Source organism: Perca fluviatilis, chromosome 6 (genome assembly GCF_010015445.1).
Source record: "Perca fluviatilis chromosome 6, GENO_Pfluv_1.0, whole genome shotgun sequence".
Classification (NCBI taxonomy): domain Eukaryota; kingdom Metazoa; phylum Chordata; class Actinopteri; order Perciformes; family Percidae; genus Perca; species Perca fluviatilis.
In genome coordinates this window covers 7,038,267-7,051,088 of record NC_053117.1, presented here as the reverse complement: position 1 = coordinate 7,051,088, position 12,822 = coordinate 7,038,267, and the positions used below count along the sequence as shown (strand labels likewise).

The window sequence follows — 12,822 nt, the reverse complement described above, 5'->3', positions numbered from 1 at the left end:
AGCAACCTTTTCAACTGCTTAATGTGTACAACAAATAGATTCCACCACTACATATTTTACCCTTTATTCATTTTGACTTAACACTTTCTCAACACTCAAATTATTGTAACTCCATGTTGTAAAATGTAATTCACATCTAATTGTTTTTCACAGTGTCATGCTATTTCTTATTAAATGCATATCATTACATATTATTTGTCAAATAAAACATTTGAGAATTTCAAAAATCTGTCTCTCTAGCAGTGGAAGAATATTATATATAATTTCCTTTACGAATTGTCCTAATACGACATTAAAGACACAGAGATGAAGTGAATGTTTGGTTAATAAATATCTTTATTTGGCTTTGAGAGGAATATCACTGCATGAGATAGCAGCATGTAAAGTCACAGTTGTATAGCAGAGGTTGGGAACATGTCAGTACTCCTCAGCCTCGCCAGAAACAAGTGAGATGGATGTGAAAACATGGTTTATTTTAACTTTCAGTCATGGTTAAGGCAAGTTTTTTTTTTTTTTTATTGAACACACAACAAGCAAAAATCTATCCCATCCAGCAGATATTCAAGCTCGAAGAGTCAGCCATGCATTCATGCCCGTTGGTTGATTCATTTGTCAAAAAAAAAGAAAATCCCAGAGGATGAACTGATGAACATCAGTGAAATAAAACAGTTCAGAACAAAGTGATAGAATGGGTTTATGATGAAATAGCCCTTATCTATACCATATAGCCAAGACCCCTGCGGTATCTGCTCCACCTGCCACTATCAGTCGGAGCTGAGGGCTGTCGATGTCATCATCAGCTGCCTGACACTGACAGCCATTACCCGCCTCCTTGTTTCCTTCATCCAGCTAAATTAAACAAAAGCACCACTACATTTGTATGAGGGGAAAGTAAACGGGTTGGTTTTCTCTGCCGTACTATGCAAAATGTTGGGAAAGAAATGAAGGAAGAAGACTTATTGTCAAACTGACTGGTGAGATGGCTGATACATGTATTGACAAATGAATCAATCAAAGATTCAAAAATATATATATATATATATAGCGGCAATTTAAACTCTACATTTTTCATTCCCAAAGATGCACTTCCTCATGGAGAAGCTGCAGCACTCCTCCTTGCCAGCTACTGGAAATACTAGCACACCCCAACACATTTATACATACAGTTTTTCTGAGCTCCAAGTTGCCATTATTGCCGTGCTGTGACACTGCAGTGTACTAAAGAGAATGAAAAAGGGCTTAAATGGTTAGTGGTACATTTCCGTTTGTCGTGGTGGGATGAGATGCAGAACTAGAGAGTCATGGAAAGGTGTTCACCGGTTGTGGGGCGCGTTTGCTTGGACTTACAGTTTAAATAGAAGCAGTTTTTCCTCTAAATCTTGCTGTGCAATCAGGAATGAGCTGGTAGAGCTTCGGGTCTACGATACAGTCTTTAACCTACAGTACTCCCCAACTTTTATATGTAAAAATCAAATAGCACCGTAAAAGTTGGACTCTGTGCGTTTATCTTAAGGTCTGTGTGCTGATACAATGGTTACTTTCAAGGTTTTGATCGCTCTTACTGTAAATATTGATCATCAATGGCACATTCACTGTTGCTCATGTGAGGGAAAAAAACCCATCCCGTTTTAAACTTAAATGACTTTGTGGCATCATGCTAGCTCTGCTGCACGTCCCTGTGCGCTTGCGTGATGTAAAACCATGACGACCTCTGCAGAGTATGTGAATGACTTAAACTCTTCTGCCATTGTAATACATCTATTTCCTTCTAAGGCTCCTTCTCCATCTACTAAAGTTTGACTTCCATCTACTAAAGTTTGACTTCCATCTACTAAAGTTTGAACTAATCACTTCTGCATTACGGCGCGGACCGAGACGGTAGGTGTGAGGCATCTGTGTGTGACGGAGATGTTGTGAACAATGACCGGATCCATAGACTGTGATTGGTGGGATGAGGAATGTGTTATTGATAACGACGATGAAGACGATGATGTCGGAAACGAGCAGTTTAGCTCTTGCTGGTCTTGCCGGTGGGGCTCTCCTTCTTCTTCTCCTTCTCCTTCTCTTTCTGCTTCTCCTCCTCCTCTTCATCCTCCTCTCCATCGCCCTCTCCCTCTCCCTCACCCTCTCCCTCGCCCTCGCCCTCCTCCTGGTCATCTCCCTCCTCTCCCTCCTCTCCCTCTTCTCCCTCCTCTCCCTCCTCTTCGTTCTCCTCTCCCTCCGCGTCCTCCTCCTCCTCCTCCGCGGCCTCCTCCTCTTCTGCCTCCTCGGGCTTGGCCTCAGCCTTCCTGTAGGCTCCGAGGGAGTAGCTGCGGGACGACATGTAGGAGAAGCCCTGGTAGCCGGACTGGACCATGGCTCCGCCGACGGAGCTGAGGCGGCACTCCTCGCCTTCCAGCAGCTTCCTGCACAGACGGACAAAGAGAGAGAGAGAGAGAGAGAGAGAGAGAGAGAGAGAGAGAGAGAGAGAGAGAGAGAGAGAGAGAGAGAAAGATGACATCGCGTCTAGTCTGGTTTCGTTGCTATAATTATCTCTGTGTATCTCTCCTGAGGGATCTAATGTCACTGGAGTATCAGGTGCAACACCTCTGCCATCTGTTTTGGTATTTTTTCCTAAAACATTATGTTTGCTGAGTTAGATTATTGTCGGCTTTCACTTCGTATCACTTCCATTCCTCTATCTTATTACAGTGGGAGAAGAACTGATCCATTTGCATGAAATATACTATTGTTAATGCAAGCAAGTTTAGCCAACCCATGAGAGAGACATCATGGCTTGCAAACAAGGAAAGTGGCAGTTGGTCAAGGCCACACCCCCACCCTCCACCTTGCCCCTCCCACTCTCCTCCTCAATAGCTTCAGACACAGAAATGGCACATACTAAGGAAAGCTCATTGTGGGACTGGCTCTAGTGGCTGTAATTCTGCACCAAGGCTGAATTATGGGAAAGAGACTTCAGATACAGTATTAGGGGACCACTAAGGTCTATAAAAAAAGAGACTTCAGATACAGTATTAGGGGACCACGAAGGCCTATATAAAAGAGACTTCAGATACAGTATTAGGGGACCACTAAGGTCTATATAAAAGAGACTTCAGATACAGTATTAGGGGACCACTAAGGTCTATATAAAAGAGACTTCAGATACAGTATTAGGGGACCACGAAGGCCTATATAAAAGAGACTTCAGATACAGTATTAGGGGACCACTAAGGTCTATATAAAAGAAACTTCAGATACAGTATTAGGGGACCACTAAGGTCTATATAAAAGAGACTTCAGATACAGTATTAGGGGACCACTAAGGTCTATATAAAAGAGACTTCAGATACAGTATTATGGGACCACTAAGGTCTATATAAAAGAGACTTCAGATACAGTATTAGGGGACCACTAAGGCCTATATAAAAGAGACTTCAGATACAGTATTAGGGGACCACTAAGGTCTATATAAAAGAGACTTCAGATACAGTATTAGGGGACCACTAAGGTCTATATAAAAGAGACTTCAGGTACAGTATTAGGGGACCACTAAGGTCTATATAAAAGCATCCAAAAAGCAGCATGTCATAGGACCTTTAAAAACGAGCCCAGACGCCGCAAGAGTTTAATTCTTAAAATAAATGTTGGAGTGGAAGTGAAACTTTTTGTATTATTGACAGTATTTTGTAAGACACTGTGTAAGTGTGTGTGAGCGGGACACTAAAGATAATATCAGCTGAAAATCTAACAAATCGAAAAAGTGTTTCGTTTGACTGCCCTGCCTTGTGGACCTGTAAGGTTTCTGTAAGCCAAAGAAGTGAACATTTTGTATGTATCCACTTGAACTTCGAAAAATATGAAGTCGAGAAAAGAAAAATGCTAAACTCTACATAATACATATTTAAAATAAGCAAGCTTTGAGGGCATGTATTGCACAAGGGAAAAGCTAACACGTTTGTGATGTAGCCAACCTGTAGGCAGCGATCTCAATGTCCAGCGCCATCTTGACGTTCAGCAGGTCCTGGTATTCATGCAGGTGACGGGACATTTCTCCTTTGGTGCTGCGCAGGGCAGCCTCCAGTTCCTGAATGGTATCCTACACACACACACACACACACACACGCACACACACACAAAGTCATATGAAATAATTAATGCTTTTGTGAATAGAGATTGAAAATGTGCTGATAAACATCTAAGTAGGATTTTCACTTTTGTCTTGTCACACTTAACAAGGAGTGCATAAATTGATGAGTCTGATATGTCTGGCAGAATTTAAGACTATTGTAAATGATGTGGTAAGTGTCCCCATTGTTAATTGTCTCTGTTATTAGCCTACTTTTAGTCTTATGAAGCACATTGCTATTATTGGCATTAGCAGTTTTTTGCATTGATCTATCTGTTGCCTGATTTTTGTCTGTAACGTTTTATGCTACCACCTTGGCCAGGTCCCCCCAGAGAAGGTCTCCCTTACCCTGCTTAAATAAAGGTTAATCAAGTCATAAAACACGTTGAAACATCTCACTACCCTGTGTGCCATCAAGGTACCTGCATCTCTCCAATTTCATTGTTATGGCGATCCTCCATCTCGGCAATCTGCCTCTCCAGGGCCTCGTTGTGGCCCCTGAGGGACTCGATCTCCAGGGTGCGGGACTGCACCTGCCTGCGGTACTCGCTCAGCTCCTCCTTTGAGTGCTTGATGGCGTCCTGGTTACGGGCAGCCGCTTCAGTCACGCTAGCAAACTTGGAGCGGTACCAGTCTTCTGCCTGGGCCTGGTTCCTGGATGACAGGTTCTCATACTGAGCCCGGATGTCCTTCAGGGCGGCAGTCAGGTCCGGTTTGCTCATGTCCATCTCCACTGACACCTGGATGTAGGAGAGGGGGGAAACAGAAAGGCGTTTTATTATACGATTTCTCATTATTAGTAGGTTTAAACGTCGGAGCTCCATCTGTAAATGAATGCAGTACCACTTTAGTTACTGTATCAATAATCCTTGTATTTTTAAGGCATACACACAATATGTATGTGAGTATACATTTAGAAAACGCTATAATTGTTCATATTCTGTTTAGGTATTATTTTACGTTTTTACCATGATAAACCATATTGGGCAGTTGACTTTATGAGTGTTTTTACAAAAAAAAGCTTTCCAGCCACACTGGACTACCTGTAGCAAATGAACTGACCAGCCTGATAAAAAAAACAACGATGATGTCGAAATCTCTGTAATATTTCTTAATGCGCTTTTTATACAATGCAGAACTCAGAAATAAACTTCTTACTGTATAAAATAATGTAATGTATAAACAGCCTGCAGGTAAATGCTATTTCACACTATGTTTCTGTAATACTGTTAGACTGCATTTCTTCTAATGACATTCAGCCTTCATACAGTATATGTATAAGGTGAGCAGTGGGTTGATGCGCCGCTGCAGGACTGCTGACTCGGGCTTCTCTGCTGGAGAAAGCTGTGCTGTCAATAGCTTACATGGCAAGAAAACCCTGGAGAAATCTACCCGGCAACCATCACTCCACCGCATGACTTAATACTACTGCACATTCATTGGATAGATTTCTGCTCAACTGTTGCAGTGAGTTTGCTGCTGCTGCCCTCATTCAGTTCTATGCCTATGCTTTTCTTCTTTTTCGTTTTCTCCACCTGCAACATAATGAGCTCTCATACTGTCCCATGCATAAAAGGAGCTTTAATATATATATTTTTACACGAATCTACAGTGATGGGTTTGTTAATGAAAGCAACTCCAACTTCTACTGACATACCAAAACTTTTTTTTTTGTCAAATCGTGACAGTATTTTCACTGTTGTGCTGTTGTTAAAAGCAGTTTAGCTTGAAATGTACACAACTGCTAGTGTCGCTCACGGGGGTCGTCCTGTCTGCTGCCCCTGCTGCTCCTTTGGGACGGCCACACCCCTGGATTATGCGCTATTTCTCCGCATTTTTCTCCCTCCCTGCCCCCCTCGCCCCCTCTAATCAAACGTCGCCATTAGCCCCAAAATATTCGCTAGCTAATATTTAGCGGGCAGAATATTCGCTAGCTAACAGCGTACTCAAAGTTCATAACGACCTTGTTGCACTAAGCGTATTTATATTTGAAGAGGAATACAATACAGGAATACAGTTCTGCGACATACTGTGTACAAACCGGCATCGACGACCGGTAACGTTACCTAGTTGCTAGTCTCTAGCACAAAACATCTTAAAGTTTGCATGGGGGCGTGCCGGAGCGCGCGGGACGCTGCAGGACGCTCGAGACCCACGAGGGAGGGAGGGAGGGAGGGAGAGAGGGAAGGAGGGAGGGAGGGAGGAGTGAGAGGGACAGCGCGTGGTGCTGAAACGGAACTGCAGTGCCATAAATTATCCAGTGCGCAATGTTCAGTTTGAGGAGGACACAGAATGTTGTGCATATGATTAAAAATAACGGTCCATGACTGCTCTTACACTTTGACATTCTAATACTATTGTAGTAGCAGGTTATTCAATGCCTAGGCTACTGTGGGAAATATATAGGTTACATAGACAGTTGTAGTGGGCCTGCGTATTTGACTATAGCCTATCACCGGTGTATGTGTAGACTAATTTCTAACAAATCAATATTTTAACTGGTGATTCTATGATACGTTTTGCGGTATACAGGTAATAACCTCCCATGAAGTTTGATACGGTCACTGTAAAGTCAGTCCACGAGCCTCAGTTCCTGTAGTACATAGTATATACATATATTATAGTGAAATGTTGGCTTATGGTAAAACATGTATGGGTGTGACATTGAACAACTGAAAGCCATGAGGATTGAGGAGTATTACAGTGTTTGTGGCAGTGTGACATTGAAAACTAGTGATTGATAATTGTTAAAAAATAATAATAATAATAATAATAATAATAATAATAATAATAATAATAATAATAATAATAATAAAGTGGCCCAAAGCACCACCTGTGAGTGCATGGACCTCCGACCCCCCAGTGGGATGCGTGGGCTATACCTGACTGGCCTGAAGAGACGCCTGCAGCTCCTGCAGCTCCTCCTCGTGAACTTTCCTGAGGAAGGCGATCTCGTCCAGCAGAGACTCCACTTTCTTCTCCAGCTCCAGGCGCGACAGGGTGGCGTCGTCCACGTCCTTTCGGTAGCCCTTCAGGGTGTTCTCGGCCTCTTCGCGCAGCTTGGTCTCCTCCTCCAGCTTCTCCCGCACGCGCTCCAGCGTGTCGTTCATCTGAACGCAGTCCACGTGCATCTGGCTCCTCTCGTGCGTGAGCTCCTCCACGCGCGCCCGCAGCTCGCGGATCTCCTGCTCGTAGAGCTCGTGGAGGCGCGAGGGCTCGCTGTGGCGCTGGCGCAGCATGTTCACCTCCGCCTCCAGCACTTTGTTCTGCTGCTCCAGGTTGTGCACCTTCTCGATGAAGGACACGAAGCGGTCGTTGAGGCCCTGCAGCTGCTCCTTCTCGTTGGTGCGGATGATCTTGAGCTCGTTGGTGACCGCGGTGGACTGGGTCAGGTCCATCGCGGAGTCCGGCATGGAGGAGAAGACGCGGCCGGGAGCCGCCGTCCTGCGGTAGCCGGTGGAGGACATCACGGAGGGGGAGCCGTAGGTGCGGTGGCTGCTGCGGTATCCCGCAGAGGCAGACTGCAGGCGGGACGGGCTGCTGCTGCTCCCCAGACCCACTCGGCCGGACCGGGGGGCATCTCCGAAGATCTTCCTATAGGAGCTGCTGCTGTAAATGTCGCCGGAGTAACTCATGTTTCCTTTGCCTTGGCGGTGCCCGGTCCGACTGTTCTGTACGGGAGAGAGAGAGAGAGAGAGAGAGAGTGTGTGTGTGTGTGTGGAGTTTTAGGAGTGTGTGAGGGTGAGCGTGTGAGCGAGAGAAAAAGTGAGATGCGAGTGATGTCTGGCCAGGACAGGTGCTTTTATAGTGAAGGCGCCGGCGCGTCATTTGACGCAGGGACAACAGAAGTTGAGGGGAAACCTGCAAGCTTTTGCAGAAAGCCTCCACCCTCTGGGGAGACACGAAGTCACTCATGCAGCTCCTCTTTTCTGCTCAGGCGTCAACAACTCTAAATGAAGATTTTGTATAGGGGGCTTTATTGTAGCCTGTTTGACCCGAGAGCTTATTGCACTCAAATTATGGGTTATTGATGACATGCAAATGCAGTCACATCATATTTAAGTCACGTGTAATCTCATGTTCCATGTACATGTATTATCCCACTGGACTGTCTCGTGTTACCTTAGTCTATACTGTCCACTGTCATTGCAGTTTTTCTTTGCTGTGCCAGCAGAATGGCAAATGGGATCGATGCATAGAGCTGTGCGCCAGGGTGTGTTTTTTTGGTGCTGCAGTCTGCATCCAGCAGCCCTTACCGTCCCGTCCTCTGCAATATCGGAATACGGGATGAGACTCATTATAGTGGCCTGGTTCTTGCACTCGCATGTCGCAGCCTCATCTGCAGCCCTGGCACTCAGTGATGGATTGGTCATTTGTAAGTTGCAACCGTGACCTCCTGTCGGTCACGGTCATATTGCATCACAACAAATGTAATGTATGTAATTATAGCCTATAAATGAGAACCATATTAGGTTATTTTTCCACACATAAAGACTGTAGTGGCGTATTATAAGTCAATACAACCTCCAACAGCCTGTATATTTACTTTGCTTTCCCCGTATAACTAAGATCACTTGGACTATAGGCCTTATGTACAGGTTCCCTTAAAATGTGTGTAAAGCTGATTTCCCAGACAACCAAACGTTGGATAGAAGTTGATTTTCTGGATAATTAATAACATCATATCCCAATGTATGAGATGTATACAGACAGAGTCCTAAACCAGAGTGAGCTACCGCCATGCAATCAGTCTCTGTTGGTAAAAAGTCATTTCTGTGGTGTTGTGTTGTGCTGCGCAGAGCTGTCGCTGGCTTTGGTCCTGATCCAGGCTGGAGGCAGGAGAAGGACCACGCCCAATGCAAAGGAGATGAACCCCCCCCCTCTCACCCACACACACACACACACACACACACACACAGGACTGCAGCCTCACCACCTTCAAACACTACACCAGGCGTCTCATAGTGCTCTTTCTGTTCGCACTGCCAGTCTGGAAAACAGCCCAAACTGTAAAAATGTGCAACACAGCCACTGCCAAGTCATCCTAAATCACCTCGGACCTTTTTCTGATGATGCTACTTTTACAATGGTTATAAAGAAAGAACTCAATAAAAGCCATCATTTTCTTATTCTTTTTTTTTTTATTTAGTCAATGTACTGACCATGTTAAAAATACAAACACAAAGTAAAACTTATAAGCAATAAAAAACTGGATCCTTAGCAACATATAAGCAACAAATAAGCAACTCAAATAATATTGCTCATGGTTCAAAAGGGATAGGGGGAAGTTGAGAACTGTTCTGGTCCTATGCCCTCTTTATTTTTTTATACATTAGAATCTAAATCAGAAAAGGCTTTATTGCCAAGTACGTTTTTTACACATACAAGGAATTTGTTTTAGTGTTGTAGGTGCACGTCACACATTCTCTAAATATAAGACGGTTGAGAAAATCGAGTATTAGAATATAAACAATATAAGTATATATATATATATATATATATATATATATATATATATATATATATATATATATATATATATATATATATACACACAGTATGTATTAAAAATAAAACGAGCAGTACAGCAGAGTAAGGTGGGGTGTGGAGAGAGTCAGGGTTTGTTCCGGGCCTTGTTGATAAGACTAGTGGCGGATGGGGAAAAAAAACTGTTCTTGTGGCGTGAGGTTTTGGTCCTGATGGACCTCAGCCTCCTGCCAGAGGGGAGTGGCTCAAAAAGTTTGTGGCCGGGGGGGGTGGGAGGGGTCAGCCACAATCTTTCCATCACACTTCAGAGTCCTGGTGGCGTACAGGTCATGGAGCGGCGGCAGATTACAGCCAATCACCTTCTCTGCAGACCGAATGACACGCTGCAGTCTGCCCTTGTCCTTGGCAGTGATAGCAGCGTACCAGATGGTGATGGAGGAAGGACTCGATGATGGCTGTGTAGAACTGCATCATTGTCTTTGGCAGGTTGAATTTCTTCAGCTGCCGCAGGAAGTACATCCTCTGCTGTGCTTTCTTGATCCACTTGACATCCTGGGAGACGATAGTTCCCAGGAAGCGGAAAGACTTGTGGAGTCACAGAGGGTGATAGGGGCAGATGGGTGATGGGGATGATTATTTATAGATAATGGAAATTCATCCATCAGTGTCCATGTCCTTCTTGGTCGGCTTGAACAAATCAACCCTTTTGGACAAAAACAACAACAAAATAATGTAAAAAGATGAACCAAAAACTAATACAACAGTCAAAAAAATCAGTGGTCAAGCTCATACCTATTTTACATTTCATCTTTACAATATAGCCTAATGCTTTTTTTAGGGGGAAAGTGGAACATATCTTTTCTTGATACAAGAAGTAACCTATTAGGAGAAAGTATTTACACAGTAACAACATATGTATTACTAATCACTACATAAGTCTTGAATTCTTGTCTGACCACATCATTTACCTTCATCAAGTGGGCTGTCATTTTTAAGGTGGTCCAAATCTCTTCTTCTTTTATTGTACACAGTCAGTGTTACTCATTATCAGAAAACCATGTCAATATGTATAGTATATCAAATTGTTCTTGTATCTTATTTGTTTTGGAAGTCAGTAAGCAATGTAAACAATGTCAACATGGTAGATAGATGACACTGGTAAGTCTTTTTTTTTATTTTGAATTACACATGTTAACCGCTAGGGGATGCTAACGCATCAGTGGTACGTCCCCTGTGCAGCCGAGCTGATGCTGAGCACTGAGGTCATTGCCTTCACTTGCATATAGACTCAGTAGCCAGTTTATTAGGTACACCTAGCTAAAGCTAATTCAGTTCAATTTTATTTATAGTCTCAAATAGGGTTGGGTATCATTTGTTTTTTTTTCGATTCCGGTGCTAAATCGATACTTTTAAAACGGTGCCGGTGCCTAAACGGTGCCTGAACCGGTACTTTTCAATAAAGTAAAAAAAAAAAAAGAAGAAGAAAAAAAATAAGGGTAGTAAACAACAGTCAGTGACTTGTTTATTGCTAAGGCCATGGTCAAAATTAAAGATTTAATAATAATGTAATAACAATAACTTATTTCACCAGTATATTGCTGTTGAACCCCAGATGGGAAAAGGGTATTTTACAATTGCTGTGAATGCACCACGAGGCTACCTGTTTTAAGTGAATGCACCGTCTGTGTTGTTTAATTCCGACAATGGCAGCTGTAAGTGAACGCACCGTCTGTGTTGTTTAATTCCGACAACGGCAGCTGCGGGTGAACGCACCGTCTGTGTTGTTTAATTCCGACGACGGCAGCTGCAAGTGAACACACCGTCCGACCATATAAACATACTGTATATCTATGAATTCCGACAACGGCAGCTGCTGCAGCGCTGCATTGCAGACTGTTACATCCCGCTGTTGAAGTCCTCCACAGTGAAATTCAGTCACACTTTACACTGTTTAACGTTAGCTGTCAACATTTTACCGGTGTTTAATCCAGCTGCTAGCTAAAGGTAGGCTAACGTTACGTGCTGTCAGGTGTAGTGTAAAGTCAGGCACCGAAATGAGGCACCGAAACTTTCGTTCTTATTCGGTCTCGTTACTACCGTTTACGTCGGCACCGGTTCCCTATTGGCACCGAGTTTCGGTACCCAACCCTAGTCTCAAATCATAACAGAAGTTATCTCAGGACACTTTACAGATTAGAGTAGGTCTAGACCACGCTCTATAATTTACAAAGATCCAACAACTGTTAACTAGTAAAGTAACTAAAACTGTTTTAGAGAGGTGTTGATTCAACTGTAGGATCATTTAGGACACGTGTCAAACTCAAGGCCTGAGGGCCAAATCCGGCCCTTTGTCGATTTTGATCCAGCCCGCATTTCAATATAGGTTCACAATAAATTTTTACCCATTTTTTGAGCTTTTTTCAATGCTATAGGCACTTTTTACGATGTTTTTGCCCCTTTTTCTGACGTCTGGGGTGCTTTCTTTAGACAATATTGGCACTTTTTTCTATGATGGCTAAGCAACTTTCTTTCTGACTTTTTGGGGGCTTTATGTGGCCCAAACTCTAATGGAGAAAGCTATATGAGACATGCAATAATGCAGTCAAATATTTATACATACATGTCTGGCCCTTAATGTGATTCTCATTTTCCAGTCTGGCCCTTAGTGAAATTGAGTTTGACACCCCTGATTTAGGAGGCAGCAGTTTGTGTTATACTGACAGGTGTTTCTTGTATTGTGTCCACTCCGTTTGTATCACTGATGTCCTTGGACACACTGAGCTCCTCTCTCTTTCCATCTGCGTGCATTCATGTCCCAGTAATGCTTGTGCTGCGGAGTCCCTATGCTTTCTCACCTCGCAGATTTCCTTGGATTGGTGGTGGTCCTGCTCGACGCCCTGCATTGCTGGTGCTATCATTTCTAGTGATAGTTATATTATCCTTATTGTTACTATAATCGCCACTGTTCATCATACAAACTGCTATAATTATGAATCATATTTCTGTATATCTGTGTCCCACCCGGCAGCGGTAGATGGCCACCCACCAAGAGTCAGGGTCTGCCAGAATCTTCTGCCTGTAAAAAGGAAGTTTGAGCCTAGCGGGCAGTGGCCTCCAGGTCTATAATAGAAGACTGGGAGGTACTGGTCAGTTTCTAGGATGTAAAGCTGCAGGGCACCACTGAAGATATACAAACACACCACATGATGTCTAATGCATGCTCCACA

General features: G+C 43.6%; 1 protein-coding gene across 1 annotated transcript; it reads right to left on the bottom strand.

Annotated features, from left to right (window-relative positions):
• Positions 1-318: 318 nt before the first annotated feature.
• On the bottom strand, positions 319-7,892 carry zgc:65851 (uncharacterized protein LOC321113 homolog). The gene is given in 5 exon segments (XM_039804240.1): positions 319-2,063; positions 2,066-2,405; positions 3,954-4,078; positions 4,531-4,848; positions 6,991-7,892. Coding segments are annotated over 5 exon segments (1,752 nt in total). The 5' UTR covers positions 7,744-7,892; the 3' UTR covers positions 319-1,847.
• Between the last annotated feature and the right edge of the window lie 4,930 nt (positions 7,893-12,822).